Genomic DNA, 20,963 nt, shown 5'->3' with positions numbered 1-20,963 from the left:
ACATCTTCATCATATGGACCCACGGGAAGAAGGCCCTTGAAGAATTCTACCTGGAATTCAACAATTTCCACCCCACCATCAAGCTCGGCCTGGACCGGTCCACACAAGAGATCCACTTCCTGGACACTACAGTGCAAATAAGTGATGGTCACATTAACACCACCCTATACCGGAAACCTACTGACTGCTATTCTTACCTACATACCTCCAGCTTCCATCTAGGACACATCACATGATCCATTGTCCACAGCCAAGCCCTAAGATACAACCACATTTGCTCCAATCCCTCAGACAGAGGCAAAACACCCACAAGATCTTTATCAAGCATTCTTAAAACTACAATACCCACCTGGGGAAGTGAGGAAACAGATTGACAGAGTGAGACGGGTACCCAGAAGTCACCTACTACAGGACAAGCCCAACAAGGAAAATAACAGAACACCACTGGCCATCATGTAGAGCTCCCAGCTAAAACCTCTTCAGCACATCATCAACAATCTACAACCTATCCTGGAAAACAATCCTTCACTCTCACAGACCTTGGGAGGCAGGCCAGTCCTCGCTTACAGACAGCCCCCCAACCTGAAGCAAATACTCACCAGCAACCACACACTACACAACAGAACCACTAACCCAGGAACCTATCCTTGCAACAAAGCCCGATGCCAACTCTGTCCACATATCTACTCTAGCGACACCATTGTAGGACCCAACCACATCAGCCACACCAGCAGAGGCTCATTCACCTGCACATCTACGAATGTGATATGTGCCAGCAATGCCCCTCTGCCATGTAAACTGGCCAAACCAGACAGTCTCTATGTAAAAGAATAAATGGACACAAATCAGGAATGGTAACATATAAAAGCCAGTAGGAGAACACTTTATCTCCCTGGACATTCAATAACAGATTTAAAAGTAGCCATCCTTAACAAAAAAACTTCAAAAACAGACTCCAAAGAGAAACTGCAGAGCTACAATTCATTTGCAAACTTAACCCCATTAATTTGGGCTTGAATAGGGACTGGGAGTGGCTGGCTCACTACAAAAGCCATTTTCCCTCTTTTGGTATTGACACCACCTCATCAATTATTGGGAGTGGACCACATCCACCCCGACTGAACTGACCTTGTTATCATTGGTTCTCCACTTGTAAGGGGACTCCCTTCTCTTCACGTGCCAGTATATTTCTGCTTGTATCTGTGATTTTCACTCCTTGCATCTGAAGAAGTGGCTTTTTACCCACAAAAGCTTATGTCCAAATAAATCTGTTAGCCTTTAAGGTGCTACTGGACTCCTCGTTGTTTTTGTGGATACAGACTAACACGGGTACCCTTCTGATACTCAGCAGTGATGTGTATCGCCAGGGCGTGGAGCACCCCAACCAGTCAATCTCTGCAATAGCTCTTGCAGCAAAAGGAGGGTCTTCGGTCTGCAGGAACTTGGCCAGGCTCAGACACTTTCAACAGGAGGCTGGCACTGTGGCCAGATCCAGCGCACAGCCGCTAAACTTCCTCCCCACATAGGTGGCCTCTGCCCGGAAGGGGCTCTCTGGGTTGAAGAAGGGAAACGCCTAGTATGGTAAATAGCGTCTCAACCTCCATGCTGGTTACAAGGGGAATCACAAGAGCGAGAGCACGAGCCTGTAGAGCTTGAGTTAAAGGGCCAGTCCTGCAGCTGGGCGCCGTAAAGCACGAATTTCTTCTCTGGACTGGGCACAGAAGGGGACGCCTAACATTGAATGGCGGGTTACAATAGCACATTCCCAGCCTTAAATAATCCTCATCGCTCCCCTGAGAAGTACACCTGCATCATCCCCCTTTTAAACGGGTGCAGCGGGGAAGGGACTCACCCACGTTCACACCGTGAGCCGCAGTGGAAGAGATAGAAAAGCAACTCCCGACTCCTAATGCTCAGCTCTCACCGCGTCAGAGCCAGGATCAGAACTCAGGAGGTCCCGGCTCAACCCACTAAACCACATGGCTCTTTCGGAATCTGGCACCAGGCGGGTGAAATTCACATGGCAACTCAAAGGATAAAAGCTGCTACGTGGGCTTCTGCAGCCAGGGAAGCAGAGAGACAAAGAGCAAACCAAAACGGATGCTTGCCAAGCAGAAAAAACAAAACCCACTGAAACAACCCCCCCCTATGCTCCAGCATACCTAAGAGGTTACTTCGAACAATAGGGAATTAGAACCGACAATGAGACAGCAGGATCAATACAAGTACTGGCAAGCAAAGACGAGTCCTGTGGATTGGCATGCAGTTTTTTGGTACCTTTTCCTTTAATAAAACATCCTGGATATGGATTAACGTCCTCCGTTTGGTATTATTGTTTCAGGTGCCTTATTAAGGGGCCTGCAAGGGCTTTGATTCATGGATCAAAGAGCTGATCTAGTTTCGTTGGCAAGTGACTCCAGACCCTCCACCAAAAACTTTCCCAACAGCCAGCATCCAAACGCAGCAGCCCACGCGCCCACCAAGGCTGCTGCTGGGAACAACTGCCCCACGGGTGTAAACCGAACTGGCCATGCTCAATGTCTGCTATGGCGCATCATGACAGGTGTCTTACTCTATTAAGTGTCTAGAATGCTTGGCTGCAACAGCTGTTCCACTTGCTGACCTGGTACGACAACCGTTCCCCTACCCTGGTGGAAGAATGCAAGCCATAAAGGAGGCAGATGCCTTGGTATGATGCCAGATACCATGGTGATGGGCATGGGATAAATCCCCAGATAAAGTAAATTAGATACACAGGTGCTGGAAGTAGGGGTGCTGCCATACCCCCTGGCTTGAAGTAGTAACAACAACCCAAGGACATGGTTTCTGCCTTCGGCACGCCCACTGTTAACATTGTTCCGGCACCATTGATTAGACAGAGGGCACAACCAGTAAGTCCTGTGTTTAAGGATAGCTGACGGTGCTTTAACCCTGTGATGCCGAGAGGTGGGTTTCCCCAACCTGGCAGGCTAATGCAAAATGTACAAGCAGTGGATAGGAGCTGCTCAAAACATGACTTTTGCCACAATGTGGGTAAAGAACTCTCTGCCAGGGCTAGGACACACACAGCTTGATGGGAAGACCAAGACTCGCCAATATCCAACCTCTACCATTACAAGCGATGGATGCTCACCCGGCCCCAATAGCCGATTCCTGCTGTGGGCCTCAGAAGGTGGAGACTGGACCCCATAGTCCCGGCTGATATGCAAAGGGGTCAGTCCCAGCCCTGCGCTAGGGATTGGTTCAACTCTTTGCACATGAGCGAGAGTCATCGTGGCTAAGACCCTGTCTACATCGTTGGAATCAGGGCCAATTCCCAATCAATAGCCAGCCACCGAGGTAGCTCCATAGGGGGCAAAGGGTGGCTTTGCCCATCGACAGCAGGGCTTTGCGCTGGTGCAGCTATGCTGGAGGTTGTACTCCCAAGCATTGACAAGGCCTATAGATCATGGCCCCTCTCTAGCCTGAGACACCGCCAGCGTCCAAGCGATTGCCCATCCTCCTTGCCCACTGCAGTCCGTAAAGGAGATGCTGGAGGTAGGGGGAGGCGCTCTGTGACTGGGCTGAGAGTGAGAGCCGTTAAAGACCAACCTTCCGGGCGCTGGATACAGGTGTGCTGGTTGTCACTCAGGAAGAAGCCGTCCCGGCAGTGGCATTCATAGCTCCCCATCATGTTGACACAGGTCTGTTGGCAGCCGCCGTTCCCCTCCGAGCATTCATCCAGATCTGCCAGGGCAAGCGAGAGAGGGAATGAGTGCGACGTTCACCACCACCACGCATTCACTCTCCGTCTAAGCACGAGTACACCAGAGTACCACACTGTGCTAGGGAGTCCCACAGGCGCTTGCAGCGGGACCTGACAGTGCTTTAGACAAATGGCTGAAAGCCATCTCAGTATTATTAATGGAGAAACTGAGGCACATAGTGGTTACATGGGGGGCAGCATTTCTCAGTGGCTAGGGCACTGGGCTGGGAAACAGGACACCTGGGTTCTGTTCCTGCCTCTGCCACTGACACACTGTGGAGACTTGAATATGTCACTTCCTCTCTCTGTTCCTTGACTGACCCCTCTATACAAATGGGAGTGGGGTACTTACCCTCTTGTGTAAAACACTGTGGAACAGGCACTATGTATATTAATAGTAGGGTTAATTAAGCTTTACAACTCCTCTAGCAGGTATAATCCCTACTCTATACATGGGTAAACTGAGGCACGGAGCGAGGACGTGATTTATCCAAGGTCACACAGGAAGTCTGTGGCAGACGTGGAAGAACCACCAGGAGTCCTGACTTTCAGGTCCCTGCTCTAGCTGCACGACACTACACTGGCTCCGAAACTCAATTCCCTTCCTCTGTGAATATGTAAGTGGCCAGGTTTTTGTCTGCTAGATCCCTGGGAAGCCTCTTCCTGTACCTGACATGCCTGCTGGGTGCTCAGCACTTCTGAAGAGCCATGCCACTTATTCACAGCCACTGCCTGAATATGCACCCTGGAGCCTCACTTTAGGTACTGGGTTTGAACATCTGGGCCGAAACGCTGCCCAGCCAACTTCTCTGGCCCTTTAACAGGCCTGAAAATGCCAGACGTTTGTTACTTGGAGCAGAGAAACCTCAGCTTAGTGCTTGCTCCGAGAATTAATTCTGAAGAGACTCAAATCCCCAGCAGCCTCATCTGGCTGCTGCCCTCTTGCCTATTTTGGTTTAATAAAATGAAGCCCAAAGGCTGTTTGCTCATGGAGCGTGACTGGCTTAGCATCAGCCTGGCTGGAAGAGGAGCTCCAGCCTCCCTTGCTCCATACCCTGGTCAAGAGCCAAACTGCTTTCCTAACTGCCCTCTGGAGAACAGAGTCTCCTAGTGCCCCCAGCACAAGTACAGCATGAGCAGAGATTGTGGAAGTTTTACACACACACACACACACACAAACACACACTCCCCTGCAACGACTAACAGAGGTCTGGTGAGCACCCCCTATGATGCTGAGCTTGTGAACTGGACATCTGACCACCATGACCTCGACTGAGATCCCACCCCGCACTCCAACTCATTGCAAACCATGGGTGAGGTTGTTCAAGCTGAACCAAGGCAGTTAGCCCCACGGTTCCCACTGACACCCCGTGTCAGTGTTCAGCATCTCAGCCTGTCCTCACGACAGCCCACAAGTTTGTCGGACCGCCACGATCCCAGCGAATTATTACGCAGACAGCAATGGCAGCCACTGGGGATGGGACATGAACCCAGCTGCCTCTGATACGGGCACAAGTACACAAACACAATGGGCAGGTGAAGAACTGCGCTTCTGAATGAGCCACACAGATGTTCTTCAGGCCACATGGCCTGACGGTGAGGACCAAAGATCTAGCCTGGGGTTAAAAATGAAGGCTGGCTGGATAGAAGACTGCAAGCCATGCCTTGGAGATGCACTCACTCATCCACTTCCTAGCGACAAGAATCACAGTCCTTTAGGGGAAAGATGGCAATGGGACCAGCTCCAGATAGAGAGGATTCCCATCATCATTTGTCTGCGCTGTGACAGTACCTATAAACACCAGTCAAAGACGAGGGCCCCATTGCGGTGGGCTCTGTACAGAAGAGTCACAAAGAGGACAATTCCTATCCCAGAGAACTCACTGTCTACCTTATGTGCTTATCTGGTTTCCCTTACCTTAATATCTGAGTGCTTTCACAATCTTAGATATACTTCTCCTCCCATGCCCTGTGAGGTAAGGCAGGGCTGTTATGCTCATTGTACTGATGGGGAACCCAGGCACAGAGGGATACAGGGACTCGCCTGAGGTCACCCCAATCTAGGTGTCAGACAGGATGCGACAGGTCGACAAAACAGACTAGTGGGGTGAGCAGAAGAAGGTAGCAAAATGAACCAGGCTTAGCAGAAAGAGAGAGGTCTCAGTTGGCCCCTTGCCTACCCAAAATCAACACGCCGTTGCTTTGTCAGAGGGGAATCCTGGGATGTCTGAGAGCTCACCATGTCATTCTGAACCTAACAGACTAGTAGGTCTGCCTATGGATGAGTGATTCCAGCATCTCCCGGCTCCTACAAATACGTAGTTCTGGGGACAGAATTCTCAGCTTGTTTTCTCTCTCAGGCACCAGGCCAGCTTATGGCAGGGGCTTGCACTGGGTGCTGGACTGGTCTGCAGTGAGATCACAGAGTTGAAGATCCCCTTTTACCACCTTGGCCTGAAACACTTAGATCTGTGGGATGATGCGGCTTCTCCATCCAGGGATTTTTCCTGCCCTGGACCCTATTCTAGAAAGCCGTGAAGAGCGGAGGAGAAATACGACCAGACCTCTCCCCTCCAAACGTGCAGGGAAAGCAGCAGGATGAGAGGCGAGAGGCCCGGTGCCAAAGAAAACCTCCTGTGAACTCAAGCGTTTCAAACCCAGCAGCTAAGAGGAGAGCTGAGCCCCTCGGACATCAGCAGTGGGGCTGTGGAGCGGACTCCGGAAAAGCTGGACTAGCAGGTTGATGACAGCGTGTGGAGTGAAGGAATTCCAGATCAGGTCTGAAAACCTGAGCAAATGTCTGAGACGCTAATTAAAATACACACACGGTCCCCCATACACAAGGATGCACAAAGTCCACACATGGCCTCTTACAGACAGACACATGTGTGCACACATGTACCCTCTCATGCCAAGTCAAATATATGCACACCTACAGAGACAGCTGGACACACACACAGATATTTGAGGACACACACACTCTTACACAGAGACACACATAGGCACACACTCATGCTGAGACGCAGGGCAGGTGAGCAGGGCGACTGGTCAGCCTGAGTGACAACTGCCAGGGGGCGCGTCACAGCGCTGTGCTGCTCCCCCACACCCCTTTCCTCCCCTAATTGGCTGGCAGCCACTCTGGGCTGTGGCGGTTGTGAAAATGTTTTACGCTCCAGCTGGCAGAACACCGAGAGCTGGCCCTGCTGAGAGCCACCAGGTACACAGCCACACCGTGTGACGTCCCACCCTTACCTGCACATGCAAGGCTCTCACGCACAAACAGCACCCTTTGTGCAATCCTTGCTGGCAGGCGCCAGGCACAATCACTTGCTTCTCCGAATGGAACCCAGGGGGAAAACCCCCATGGGACGGTCATGAATGGCTAAGAGAAGCAGGAGGGCAAGGCTGCCCCCTGGAAGGGCTTCCTACAGAGTAGCATCCCATGGCATTCTCAGGACTCGCTATCTCCTGAAAACAGCACGCAGTCCAAAGCTACGGCCAGTGCTAGTAACTTTCCTCCCCATCTTCAGGGGTTTGCTCTTCATTTGGCCTATCGCTACGGGGTGGTGTCTCTCGCTGAAAGGGCACAGGTGCACTGATTTTGAGAAAGAGATGAGAAGAGAGAATACACAAATGCTTGGCTTTCATCCAAGGATCCCAAACAACTTCTCTGCTCATCCTTCCAGCACCCCATGAAGGAGATGCAGGAGGCCCTTCACCCACCACTGCAGTGCAGCCACCTCTGGGATGGAATCCAACAGCTTCTGACCAGAGTGAATTGAAACTACAGGGGAAATTTAACTCAGCAGAACATAAACCCCCAAGTTGGGATTTACCCAGGATATGGTGGCTAGCATCTCTACCTTTAGAAAAAGGGCCAGGAGATCTGCCCTGAACACAGGGACCTGTACCTCAGTTGTACACTTAACCCAAAAGGCAGCAACCCCATTTCTTTGCTGAGCAAAGAGAACCAGTTACAATTCTCCAGGCACACTGCACTCTCCTGAGTCCCTGTTCCAACCTAGGCCAGCTGTCCCTGAGGGACTATGCACCAGCTGAGCATCACCCACTCCTGGCATGCTCCCCCCAGTCTCCCACCCCAGACCTGGGCGTGGAGTTACACAGGCCAGGGCCAGGGAGGAGCTCCCCTATACCAGGGGAATTCTCAGATGGGCTGATACAGCTGCCTTCTGGCCCCTTCACACCACTCAGATTCAACTCAGAGTCCAGACCAGCGCCTCCCGCCGCTAGGATGATGGCTCAGCTCTGACACCCACGGTCTGGGACAACACTCCCACCCAGGTGTTCCAGGGACGTCACCCAGCCATGCACTTCCCCAGCTTAACCTTGCTTAGCTTAGCAAACGTAACCCAGATTACAGCTCAAGGTGGCTCGACCTGGGGACTGAGCAAGAATAAAAGCCAGAGAGAAAAATAAAAGACCACATCACCTCAGAAAAGGCATTTGGATTTGTACCCCCACATCAGAATTTTCCTCATGGAAATTTTCTTTGCCCTCACTGTTCCACAGACCAAGCTAGCTCCAGCCAGTTTTTCGGCAGTAGCCAGCTTGGAAAGCCGGCAGCAAGACAGAAAAGGGACCCCCCGTTCCGTGGCAGGAGGTTTGTCTCCTTAGCTTGAGTTTTTGTCCCAGCTGAGCCATGTTCCATACAGGCCAATAACTCCCTTCAAATCCCTCACTTATAACAGGAGCTTAGCGTCCTGCGACTTCTCCTTCAAACTCAGCACAGGAACGACAAGGCACCGGCTCAAACCCAAGGGCTGAAATGAGGCTCTGCAGCCCCTAATGCCTGGTTTATTAAATGCAAGGGCGACAGCCAGAAGCCAAAAGGCCGCTGTGGCGAGACGAGGGCTTGAATTCCTATCCTGGTTCAAAAGGTCACTCGGGATCTTGGGGTGGGGAGCGGGGGTTGCATGGCAGAATTTCTTTTAATAACGTCTAAGTTGCAGACAATCCTCTACAAGTCCTAGAAGAAAAGGAGTACTTGTGGCACCTTAGAGACTAACCAATTTATTTGAGCATGAGCTTTCGTGAGCTACAGCTCACTTCATCGGATGGAAGAAGCAACCCCGGGCTCTGCCTGCTACTCAGATCCCACCCTCGTTGTCACACACGCCCTCCCCACAGCACTGAAGATGTCGTGCTGAAGCCAAGGGCCTTGTGCCCCATGCTGCAGGTGTGATCCATGCATGGTCCAGCGTACAGGGCATGGGGCTGGGAGTCAGGACACCTGGGTTCTATTTCCAGTTCTGCCACTGACTCACTGCAACGCCCTAAGCAAGTCACTGGGCCTCTCTGTGCCTTAGGTTAGGTCTTCACTGCCAAAAAAGGCACAGGAGTTTTCACCTGGATGCAGCTAGACAAGGTAAACCCCAGGTGTGGGGTATAGGTTTGATCTTAACTAGCCAGCTTTAGGTAATAACTATCTGCCCCTTGTCTCCACTAGGATTTTACACCAGGAAAACTCTCTAGATGGAAAGAACACCACTTTTTATTTTTTCCAGTGAAGACACAGCCTCAGTTTACTTGCCTGTGAAATGGGGATAATGGAGACCTACCCTCCTTTGAGCGCCACGGATAAAGGGCCAGACCGTCAGCTGGTGTAAACTGGCATAGCTACAGCACCTGCACCCGCTGATAACCTAGCCCAAAAGACGCCTTTAGACGTGCAACCTAGAGTTATTTTCCAGCAGTTGCATTCCTAAAGCTAATGACAGCTGGTTGCCTGGAACTGCCCACTGGTCTAAGAGAGGAATAATCAGATAGGTCAGGAGTCTCAAGATAGGAATCCCGCATAGACAAGTCACTTAATTACTCTGGTTTACCCACACCCTCTCTGTGAAATGTGGCCTTCCTCCTGGGAGGACAGCTAGCATCTGTAAATCAAGAGCAGTGAGTATTGCCAATCACTGGTCTAACCCTGACCTTGGCTGCCATTTCACAGGAGGTGGAGACTGGCTGGAAGCAGGTTCTCCATGCCACCAAGAAGGCTGCTGTTGCTTTAGAGCGAAGAGCCACCAGAGATGGTGCCCAAGAAAACTTTGGGGGGAGCTTGTTTGATACAAGGGGAACAAGAATTTGTCCTGGCTGGCGGGGGTCTCCCAACCAAGGAAAAACGGTGCGAAATGTAAGAAGCAGGGAAGTTGATCAGAGTGACAGACCCCTGTGAGTGGGAAGGGAACGTCACTGGGCAAGCAAAGAGCAATGGTCCCTGGGTGAGCCGCAGGGACAAGGCAGAGAGATCCATGCGAGGAGGAAGTGGGCTTTTTCTGTCTGATAAACTCCTCCCCGTCCCCGGGGCTATACTGCTTCCCACAACTCTCATCCAAAAAACCAAACGTTCAGTGCACATGAGAGAGGATGGGTGAGGCTCACGTAGGGGGCACACTTACAGCATTGGTCGCTGCCCCATAGACCCCAAGCAGCACGAGAAGGCAGGATCTCAGCTTCCCACCTCATCCTGTCCCCATTACCTAGCACCCAGCTCCTGGGCTGAGGCACCTGACTGGGAGGAATCAAGATAAAGCTGGACACTCACAGGGGTGGGGAAGAACAGTGAAATAATCCCCCTTCCCCATGCTTTGATTGTTGTTGGCCAAGGTCTACTAAAGCCAGCTACCCTTCAGCACCGGTGGCTCCCAGTTCCTGCAGACAGCCTCTTCTCACCCATCCTGTGGAATTCCGGCCCTCCCGCTGGAGCCAGGACCTTTGTAAACACATGACGTCCACTGCTTTCTTTCCTTGGGCTCTTCATCTCCTGGGAAAGGAAGGCAGGGCCACCCCTCCCGCCTCTGGTTCCAGCTGTGTAAATCTCGGGCTCGCTATTAACGGGGAGGACGGCACGATCCCGGTGATGAGGCTTAATGCGAAACGTATGTGTGCATAAACCCCCAGCGATGAGCTCACTACCGACCCCGCTGCAGGCGCTAATGAGAGTGAAATCAGCACGGGGCCACTTCCACCTCTTCTGCGGAGATCTGATGCGAGAGGGACTGTAAATTGCTCCATCTCCTTGGCTTCTCTACCCCCCTCCCCCCGGGTGCTAATAGCCACTGTGCTATTCTCCCCTACCCACAGCGACCACAGAGGGTGCCAACGGAGGAAGGGGTGCTGATGCTACAGGAGGGTAGCTGGCCTGCTAGTTCCGTTGAGGCAGTGCTAATTACAATAGGGGACAGGATGTGCGACCTCTTTGTAGGCAGATGCAGGGTTTGTCTTGGCCCGGGGATTATTTACCCACCCTGGTTGCTGGTTAACATCCCTGCTGTATTTGCTATTAACTCATCTATTTTGGCAGGTGCAGGGCTGACCTTCAAGCACAAGCCAAGGGAACGGGCAGCTGGGGCTCCTGCATCCGAGGAAGGCTGGTCCCTTCTCGGGTAGCAGGGGAAGAGCAGAATGTCCCTGCCAGACGCACACCCACATGCCAGCAGGGCCATTGGGGGAGGCAGCTCATGTTGGTTTCCCCCACAGACACAGATGCACTCCTGGCAGCTGGGGTCTGCAGCTCTCAAAACCCAGGGCTGTGCAGGTGTGTGTGCATGCTGACGTGGGGAACTTCTGCTCCTTTGCCGCCCTCCTGACTCCTCATGCTACTCTCCTGCAACTCAGCACTCGCTACACAGCAACCAAGCTTCCTCAGCCTCCGAAGCAGGATTCAGGAGGCTATTCCCAGACAGAGACCATCTCACATGGTGACCCGGTGTGATGGGCTCCCCTCTCCCCCCAAGGCTGAGCTGGCTGGCTGATCTCCTGGAGTCTACCCCCAACTCTGCCACTGGCTGCTTGTGTGACCATGCACATCACTGTGACCCCCCCGCCCCCTATGCCCCGGTTTCTCCACCTGTAAAGGCAACCAGCCTTGCAGAGGGGGTGGTTGAGGACGAACCCAGCTAGCGCTTGCCTGGCATGCAGCCACACGAGGATGAAGGAGGCTATGAGCATTATTTGTAGCTGCATAGCCTGGTGCAGGGCGACATCTGCCCTGCTCTCCACCCACCCCAGAGAGCCCCTATGGCAGGGAGCCTCTGCTTGCGTGATGGCTCGCGCTCTGTCCCTGCATCTCAGACCCCTTTGTGCTGGACCCCATGGCCCCTCCGAGGATTCCAGGGCTGGGGCAGGGCAGCGGGGAAGCACAGATCTTCTCTCCTGGCATGAGGAGATCCGCACTCCTGGGGTGCCGCCACAGAATGAGGAACAGCCTTAGGACACCACTGTCACCTACGTGCGGAATAACCACCCCAGGCCAAGCAGGGACTGATCGCTAGGTGCTGCCATTTCGGAGCCCCCGGGGAGCTCCGTGCTCACAGATACCACCACAGGGTTGAGATCTGGGGCTGGCTATCCCTCCTGTCAGCAATTTTCCCAAATAACATGTCTGAAATACGTAACTGGGAGATTATGATCTTTCAGCACGAGGTCCAGGGGCAGGGGCGGTGGGCGGGAGTCAGCATTTCACTGATGATATGTCAGTGTTTAAAGAACTCTGATGAGTCTCTGAAGGTTCCCAGCTGTTGCTGCCGTTCTTACTGCTGCATCCAGACACAACAAAAACTGGTTTAAAAAAAAAAAAAAAAAAAAGATGCTCTGCCCCCAACATACATTTTTGTGTTGGTTTCTAACACACTGGATTCTAGGCCGCAGAGCTGAGGATAGACCACAGTTGAGAAATCAGGGATGCTGCTAGAATGCGGCTGGGCAGGGCTGAGCAAGGGATCAGGGCCCGGCGATGGGGGACGATGGGAAGGCATGACCGAGCTGCGTAACTGAATGCAATATTGACAGGCCAGGTTGAGCCGGGGAGAGGGCACAGCGGGAAGATGGGAAAGCAAAAGAAGCTCCTAGAATGTTCCAGGACAGATCTGAGCAGAGAAGATGGGGGAAACTGGGCAGCAGATCACAGGGGAGCTCGTGTAATGCTGCCTGACAAGGCTGAATGAGTGAGCAAGGGAGGCGTAAGGCTGGGAAGGGAAGGTGGCATGGCAGGATGCGGCTGGAGAGCGGGGATCGCAGCTCATCACACCCTCCCGCATCCATTCTGTTGGCTCCTGCTTCTCCATTTTCTAGTTCTTTCCAAATTCTGACGCCGCTTAAAACTTCTCTCTCTGTCGCTCCAGGATTTGCTCCCCGTATGAGCGGCTCAGCGAGACTCCCCGGCAGCTGGGAGTCCCAGTTCTTGGCTGGTGGTGTCCACGGACCTGCCAGGACTTGCTGACGACAAGCAAAATTTCTAGGAATGCTGTTTCCCAGTTCAGTGGGGAAAACTTGTGATACTTGTACTGCTCGCCCGCTAGAGCTGGCCGTGAAGACTGTCTGCACGGAGCCCTTCGTACAACTACATGACAGATTGCACGGCATGTTGGCGGTACCAAGGGGAACCTGAGCCTTGGAAGGGGGATCTTAGGATAGCACCGGAATAGCGAACTGGTAGTTTGGTTCTGAATTCGCCACGGGCTGGGGACGGGCCACACAGTTGCTATCGTACTGAAGGAGTCTCCTCCCTTGTTTCATTCCACGAGACCTTGTGCAGGGCCTTGCCGGCGTCACACCAGCTGGGAAGCTTGTGCAGTGGAATGGGACTCTGGACATTTCCAAAGCCAGTTTTCTGGGCTCAAAAGATTCTTCAGAAGGCGCAAAATGAGACATCAAGGGATTGTCCGGACCCAATCCTGGGGGCTCTGTTTCATCTCAGTTGGATTCCATCCACACTGCAGAAAAGTGACACTTTCTCTTTTTTGTTTGCAGTGTTGTGGCCGTGTTGGCTGCAGGGTATTAGTGAGGCGAGGTGGGTGAGGTGATATCTTTTACTGGACCAACTGCTTTTGAGTTTACACCAAGCTCTTGAGCGAGAGTCATCTACCCTGCTGGTGCACAAAGACCCACTGAGGATCCCAGCTCTGCAGGAGGAAGGAACCTTGGCTCGGCTAGGAAGAGCCGAGAGACCCAGCTTCCTCCAAGATACCCATTCCTGACATCGACTGAGGACACCAGGCTTCCCCCATCCCTGTGCAAGTCCCCATTGTCCTGATCATTTGCAAAGCACTGGTCCAGACACCTGGGAGCTCCAGATGAAAACAGAGGGTCTGGGAAGGTCTCAGATGGTCATTACCCAGCTTGGTACCCTCCCGATTATGCTTCTTGGGAGGCAAAAACTACAGCAGGGACACAGACACGCTGCAGGTTCTCCGCCAGCCAGGATTTACACCACGGACCATGGAGTACATTGTTCCACTGACCCCCAGTGTGGGGGGTTGCCCACTTGGGCTCAGTACAGATTGTAGACTCAGAGGGGCAGGAGCTGTCCAGGTTCACTTACTGGGATTCACACTCATCCCTTTAGACTACAATGTGTGTGTGGGGCGGGGGGGCGGAAACGGGACTCATGTATCCTGCAGGTATTCAGCTTCCCCACTTATCAGGCCTATGGGTCCGGCACATCCCCTGGCAATCATTGGCCTGATGGGATGATTGCAGGAAGGAAACTCAGCTTCTTTGGTCGGTATAACCACCGCCATGTCCAACCGCTGCTCCTGCCACCAGGGGGAGACACAGAGCTCTGCCTCCTTGAAGGCACATCATCCTCAATCCAAGGAAAAGAATCACCATGTATTGTTATTTCTCCATAACTACTGCAGTATTTCCAGGTTGGGCCCCTTTGTGCTACTGGCTGCACATGATAAATGGCAGGTCCACGCACAAAATAGCTGTAGCTGTCTCATCAATAATACGCGCGCAGAGGCTCTGAGCCAGACATCAACTCTTGCTTCATCCTTCCACAGCCCAGAGTCAAAGCTTGTTTCCCATCAGGATAAAGGGGACAGAGAATGGAGATCTGCAAGGGTCTGTTTAAACACAGATGTAGGACAACAACAACAAATCCTTCCCATGATAAATCCTCTAGTGAAGAAGCCCAGCAGTGTCTGCCTGACCTTAGAGAAAGGGCGGGGGGCCCTTTAACTCGGATAGCTGGACTGGCCACTTAGAGCAGCTTGCATTCCTCTCTGGGACACAGCAGCAATAAACACTGCAGTAAAATCTCACAGCTGGAGGATTTGTGCAATGCCATACTGCGTGTCTGGCGGTGCAGGAGGGAACATGGATCACCCTGCAGCTCCGAGCCACTCCTCCTTGCACCCGTGTGAGGCAGGACATTGAGGGGGGAGGTGGTACATTGCAATGGCTCGGAGACTGGTTGCTCCACCAGAGACTTCTCAGCCACAGGAACTGATTTGCTGTGCCCAGCCTCACAATGTAACAGAGAACTGTGAGCCTGCTGCTTGAGGGGCTGACCACCCTCCTACCTCACTGATGTCAATGGGAGCAGGAGGTTCTCAGCAACTCATAGGAAGCACTCAACATGTCCCAGGTTCAAGCCCAGAATCAGGATTCAGGGTTAACACCCCAATGAGATGAAAGGAACAAGCCATCCCTCTTGCAGGCTTTTTCAGGCTGCCTGCCGACTCAGGAAAACACCCACCTATCAACTACACTGGGGTCACATTTTCTCTGCAACTGTGAAAGCTCGAAACACCCTGTTTTGAAATGTAACCCCTATTAACACAGCCCAGCTTTATGTCCATCCCACAGTGGTTAGACTACCTATAAGGGTTTTATAAGACTGCTACTGCCTTCAAGCCATTAGAGCTGGTCCTTCAGCTCAGGCTCATACTTTTAGATCCAGAAGCTGTGGGGTCAATCCCTGCTGAGGACTCAGCCAGTGGCGCGTGGGGGTACTTGGTCCTGCCTCAGGACCGGGGGGTGGAGGGGTGGACTAGACGAATTCTCAAGGGCCCTTCCAGCCCTGTATTTCTATGATTAATCCTATGATTAAGGTGCGCACTGAGATCCGGAGCACAGTTCTGCAGCCGGGGCAGATTCCCTGGCTTCAGACTCGTGGGAAACACCTGGCCCCATCCCCGCCCGCACCGAGCAGCTTGCCAAATCCTTACCCAGGCAGTTGTGGCCATCATGCGCCAGGCGGAAGCCGTCATAGCAGGTGCAGCGGTAATTCCCCGGGATGTTGACACAGTCGTGGACGCAGCCAGCGTTATCGTCCCGCTCGCACTCATCGACGTCTGCCGAGAGGGGAGAGAACCCCAGAGAGCAGTGAGAGACCTGAATCCCCTCCCCAGGCCCATTGCTGTACCTCAGATCAGCTACATGCTTCCTAAGCGGGATGGGGGTTCACTGAGACTTGCTAACTCATTACACATGTGATGCTCTTGGTCACCACACTGGCTGCGGTCAGGGCGACATGCACGTCCCCTAACATCACACATCCCAGTGTGGGCTAGTGCCACCCACTTGCATTTTGGTGCTGCTTGCCCCAGTTACTCCGGAGCTTCCCTATCACATGACAGCAACAGTACGGCAGGAAAGATGGGCATGCCATCTCCACTGAGACCAGCCAAAAGCAGCTCCACAGGAGCAAAGCACCATAACCACAGGCCTGTTATCAGCCTCTGCCAAAAGTCAGCAGGCACGGGATGCAAAACAGGGATCACGCATTCAAATGTCAGATACGGTCGCAGTCCTAAGGAAGCCATCGGCTCACGACCCGAACAAGCCATGCAAAGACAGCGTGACATTTGTGGTGGGCTCCAAGGGAAAAATCCATCCCCATTCTGCACCAAATCAGGATAGCTGGGCTTGACACAGGGGGTGTTTGCAGAGGAGTAGCCGATCCTGCAGCAGCCCCTGCTGCTAACGCACCGGGGAGCAGCTGGTGAATGCGTGCATGGGGAAAGAGGATGCTCCCATGGAGCTCCGCACGGGATGCAAACATCCTGCATGGGGAGCTCTCTTCCCCCCACCTCCTTAGCAGGACTCTCGCTGTGGGACAGTAGGGTCCGTGGGACAGTAGGGTCCATGGGACAGAGGGCAGGATGGGTCACTGAGCAAGCTAGTCTAGTAAAGAACCGGATACGTTTAAAGTAATGCTGTTCAGATAAAATTGCTGACCTCTTTGCCAACTTACAGCCGTATCTTCCATGGAGTTGCACTGTACATAAAACAACTCCGGATATACCCACGTACAATTAAAAAACCACAAGTCATTACTTGAATCATCACCGAAACCACCTTGGATTATTAAATCCAGTTTAACCTTCCACTGTTGGTGCAGTTTGTGTTTTCTGCTTCTCTCTCAGCTGTGACAGCAAGTCTAGCCTGGCCCCTGTTTAAAGCCCGTTTTTCACTCTCTTGGTTTGTGCCTCTGTACAAAGGCTGGAACAACAGGAACGGCCACGCTGGATCAGATCCAAGGTCCATTCAGCCCAGTATCCCATCTCTGACTGTGGCCACAACCAACTCATCGAAAGAAAGTTGTAAGAACCTCACAGATCTCATTCTGGTCTTTAAGAGTTAGAAGTCAGCGTAAGCCCTGAAGCATGAGGCTTAATATCCCTTCCAAATTTTTGTCGTCATTAATTACAGTAAGTCTGGATATGCTTGGTATCCGTGTAAATATCCAATCCCTTCCTGGCTCTTGTTAAATTCTCACCCTCAGTCTGAAGCTGCTGTGTGTGGGGCGGTGGCAATATAGGGGGTCATTTGCATTTTTAAAAATTGGTTCTCATTTTCTTTTCTTTTGTTGAACTTCACAGCAATGTTTCGCTTCCTATTAAGCTGTGTAGGAATGCCTTCCTCCCCTCACAACAAAACCTAGATTTTGGACCTCAGCTGACTGGCTGTCGTCTCTTTAATCTCTTTGTTTGTTTCTCCACCATTCACCATGTCAGTGGAAGCTGAGATACTCCAGAGATGGGTGAGAGTTGGTTCTGGTGCTTAAAGGAATGAGTGTCGTGCTCAGGAGGAAAGCGTTATGGAAGGCAATGTAATCAGAGTGCAGGAAACCAACCTTGTACAATGGTTCCCCACTATCAGTCCATGCCCTCTTGTTTCCAGCCATGGACTGCACTGGGGCTAATATCTCTGCAGATGGTGGCTGCTTTGCACCGCAAATGCAATTACAACAGCTAAAAGTGCGGTGTGATTGGGTGGGAACCCTCAACTTTTTAGAAGAGATGGTTTTGTGGCTAAAACACTGGACTCAGACTCCAGAGATCTGGGTTCAGTGCCTGGTTCTGCCAGAGACTCCCCATGTGTGAGCTTGGGCAAGTCACTTCATCTTTCTGTTCCTCCATTGCCCAACTGAAAAATGGGAATAATAATAGTTCCATTCTTCTACATTTAGATCATAAGTTGCTGGGGGCAAGGACTGTCTCTTGTGATGTATAGGTACAGCCCCTAGCACTATGGGGCCCAAGGAGCCACTGTAATGCTCAGACATAACACTTTACACAGCATCTTGTATTGAGCTACGTTTGGCTATTGACCACGTATCTACCCTACAGACCCCTCTGGAGGTCCCAGAACTTAGGCTAGGAATGACTGCAGAAAGTTCCTCAAGATCTTTACATTAGCTTTCCACAAGGTGTCCCTGGCTGGGGCATAGAAGATGGATGGTGCCAACAACCTAGAGAGATGAAAAAGGTGGGAAGGGAAGGTACAGAGATCAAACTTGAATCTCTTCTGTGTAATCAGTTATAGAGTCCTGAGGCAGGAATTGCTCAGAGCAGAGAATATCTACCTCTACCTTTTCCCCCGCTGCCAATCATCACAGTATCTTAGCATCTGCGCCATGTAGAATCAACAGCAATAGTAAAATCTCTAGCGGACTTCATGGAGCCTCTGACACAAGAAGTAGTCCTAACTGGATTTCCTGAAATTGCTGAAGATGATTATTAATGCACTCTTTTCCACAGTGAGGCATCTCTGAGCTTAGATTGTATGCAGACAAACACCTGTCAGGGATGGTCTAGACAATACTTAGTCCTGCTATGAGTGCAAGGGACTTCACTAGATGACCTCTCGAGGTCCCTGCCAGTCCCATGATTCTATGAATCCATCAGCTATTTGTGTCCAGTCTATTCCGATCCCAGGGTGTGATTTCAAATCATGCAAAAAGCTAGGACTATTAAAATTCCAGCGCAACCATTTTACTGTTGCTCTTCATTTCAGTGAAATCATTTTGGAATGCACCTTACACAGGGGTCACAGAAGTGAGGGTACTGGACTGAGCAGGGCTGGGCAGAGCGCCAAATGGGCAGTCAATTTCGCTCCTGTGTTCTAGTCCTTTTCATGCTTTCAGGGTCTCATGCCCTAGCACAAGGCTGCAGGGTTTGGGTTGCAAACACAGCAGGAAAAGGCTGATTAGTTTAAAACAAAATCCAGTGGATCCTACTAGAATTTAAATAGATACAATCGCGGGAATCTGTCTTTTCCTAAAAGTGTGGTGGTGGTGCGGGGGAGGGAGGTTGGCCATCCCAGCTTTGGTTTTAACAAATTCTCGATTCAGAGCCAAATTCCACCCTTCAATTAAAAATAAGACCCAGCTTCCTCCTGGCCCAGAAGCTGCCCCTGTGCGGGCAAAAACGGGACCTGTAATTCCCCCATGGCACAGCTGGTAGCAACAGGGCACCTGTAGTAGTGTAGACAGGACTGTTTTTAGCATGGTCGTCCAATCCTACAGTAGAGCTTCACTGCAGCTTCTCATTTGGGTCAGAGTAGTCAAGGCCACAGTGGTATAAACAGAGCCACTTTGGATTCAATGTCACCCCTCCACAGCAGCAGCCACAGCATTAACGTGCCACGGATTTACCAAAATTGCAGGCGAACTCCGGATTTGGGCAGGAAAGGACCATAAAGGTGCACAACTGACTGCAGCAGTAGCAGAAAGCGCTCTGGCTTTAAAGAGCCACCTATCGACCTTCACTCCAGCCAGCACAGCACTCACAAAACTTCCACCTGTTGACTCTTTAAGAACACAGTCACAGCATGGGTTGGTTTTTCACCCAGCTGGACCAACTCGTGCTCCTTACCTTTGCAATGTTTCCCGTCTCCGGAGTATCCGGACTTGCAGATGCACTTGTAGGATTTGGGGGTGTTCTGGCAGAGGGCGTCAATGTGGCAGTTGTCGGTCCCCTCAACGCATTCGTCGACATCTGTGGGAGGAGGAAGGGAGGAAGCGACATCATAAATCTCTGCACTGCCTGGAGATGCGCTGAAAACACCCCGACTGTCAATACTGCGCCTGGCTGCTGCTGCTCTGCGGGTGGAAGATCAGCGTGAGAGACTGAAATTCGCAGTGTAGCCACAGAGCAAGTGCAGCACGGGCAGCAGCAGGGCAGACTCGCCACGTGCACTGACCATGCCCAATCAAAGGGCCTCAGCTAGGGCCAAGCCATCAGTCTCCAGGCCTCCTCCAGCCCTTGGCCTCTGCTGAGGCTGCCAAGGACAGGCCTCACGCAGCCGGCACTCACATCAATGGAAAGACTCCCGGTGACTTCACCAGGAGCCGGATCAGGATCAGTACAAACAAGTTCAACCATGAGCATTTGGGCTTGGTGCGGGAATCCCCACACAGTCAGAGAGCGCCGCTCCCTTCTTGGCTCTTGTAAAATTCCCCGGCCAGCCTTCTCCCCGGCACAGCCAGAGAGCACCAAGCCCCCACAATGACTAGTGACTAAACTCCCCATGTCTGCAGAAGCGGGTTCTCAGCCCCGCCGGAGACATTCCACTCTGCCTAGGTCTCCATCCGGCCCCCCTTTCAGCAATGGAGTTTATCCTCAGACCTTCCGCGTGAGGCCGGGCAGGGCTATGATCCCCACTGCACAGATGAGGCACGGAGCGACTCAGTGACTGGCCCAAGGTCAGACTGTGGCTGAACCAAGAACGGAACCTAGGTCTCCTGTATCCCAGTCTGTGACTTAACCCGTGGCCCATCCTCCTGACTCCTTGTTCCGGAGCGGAGAGCCAGGGGGAGAGGATGTCAAACAAATCTTCCTCCTCCTCTCTCAACCCAGGTCTCCTCTCCCCCATCTCCCCCTTCTTCTGCCCCCCCCGGCCTCCCCCCTTTCTACCTCCTTCTCCCACCAACCTGGTCCCCATTCCCAGCTCCCCCTGCTTAACCTCACTCTCTTCTTCCCTCCCTTTCTCTCCATCCATCCGCTTCACACGGCCTTCCTCTCCCCGCGTCCCCCATTTTTCGCTCACTGTCTAGTAGGTGCCCACCAGCCCTGCTGCAATTCAGAAGCAGCAGCAGCTCCGCTGGCAGGCGATTTAGCGATGGCAGGGGAGAAACACCAAGTAGGAGATGGAGGGAAAGGCCTGGCTTCCATACCACCCCGCACACCCC

The 20,963-nt window shown here is 52.3% G+C and overlaps 1 protein-coding gene across 6 annotated transcripts in view; it reads right to left on the bottom strand.

The window, feature by feature from the left end:
• Positions 1 to 20,963, bottom strand: part of SCUBE3 (signal peptide, CUB domain and EGF like domain containing 3) — a 99,576-nt gene that overhangs the window by 61,255 nt on the left and 17,358 nt on the right. For all 6 annotated transcript variants that reach the window (XM_075122120.1, XM_048826546.2, XM_048826549.2 and 3 more), the window contains exons 2-4: positions 19,648 to 19,770; positions 15,715 to 15,840; positions 3,592 to 3,726 (exon numbers count right to left, since the gene is read on the bottom strand). In XM_075122120.1, the coding sequence (XP_074978221.1) occupies positions 3,592 to 3,726; positions 15,715 to 15,840; positions 19,648 to 19,770 (384 nt within the window). The remainder of the gene's footprint in view (positions 1 to 3,591; positions 3,727 to 15,714; positions 15,841 to 19,647; positions 19,771 to 20,963) is intronic.

Source organism: Caretta caretta, chromosome 21 (genome assembly GCF_965140235.1).
Source record: "Caretta caretta isolate rCarCar2 chromosome 21, rCarCar1.hap1, whole genome shotgun sequence".
Taxonomy (NCBI): domain Eukaryota; kingdom Metazoa; phylum Chordata; order Testudines; family Cheloniidae; genus Caretta; species Caretta caretta.
The sequence above is the reverse complement of the archived record's forward strand: the minus strand, read 5'-3'. Positions and strand labels throughout refer to the sequence as shown.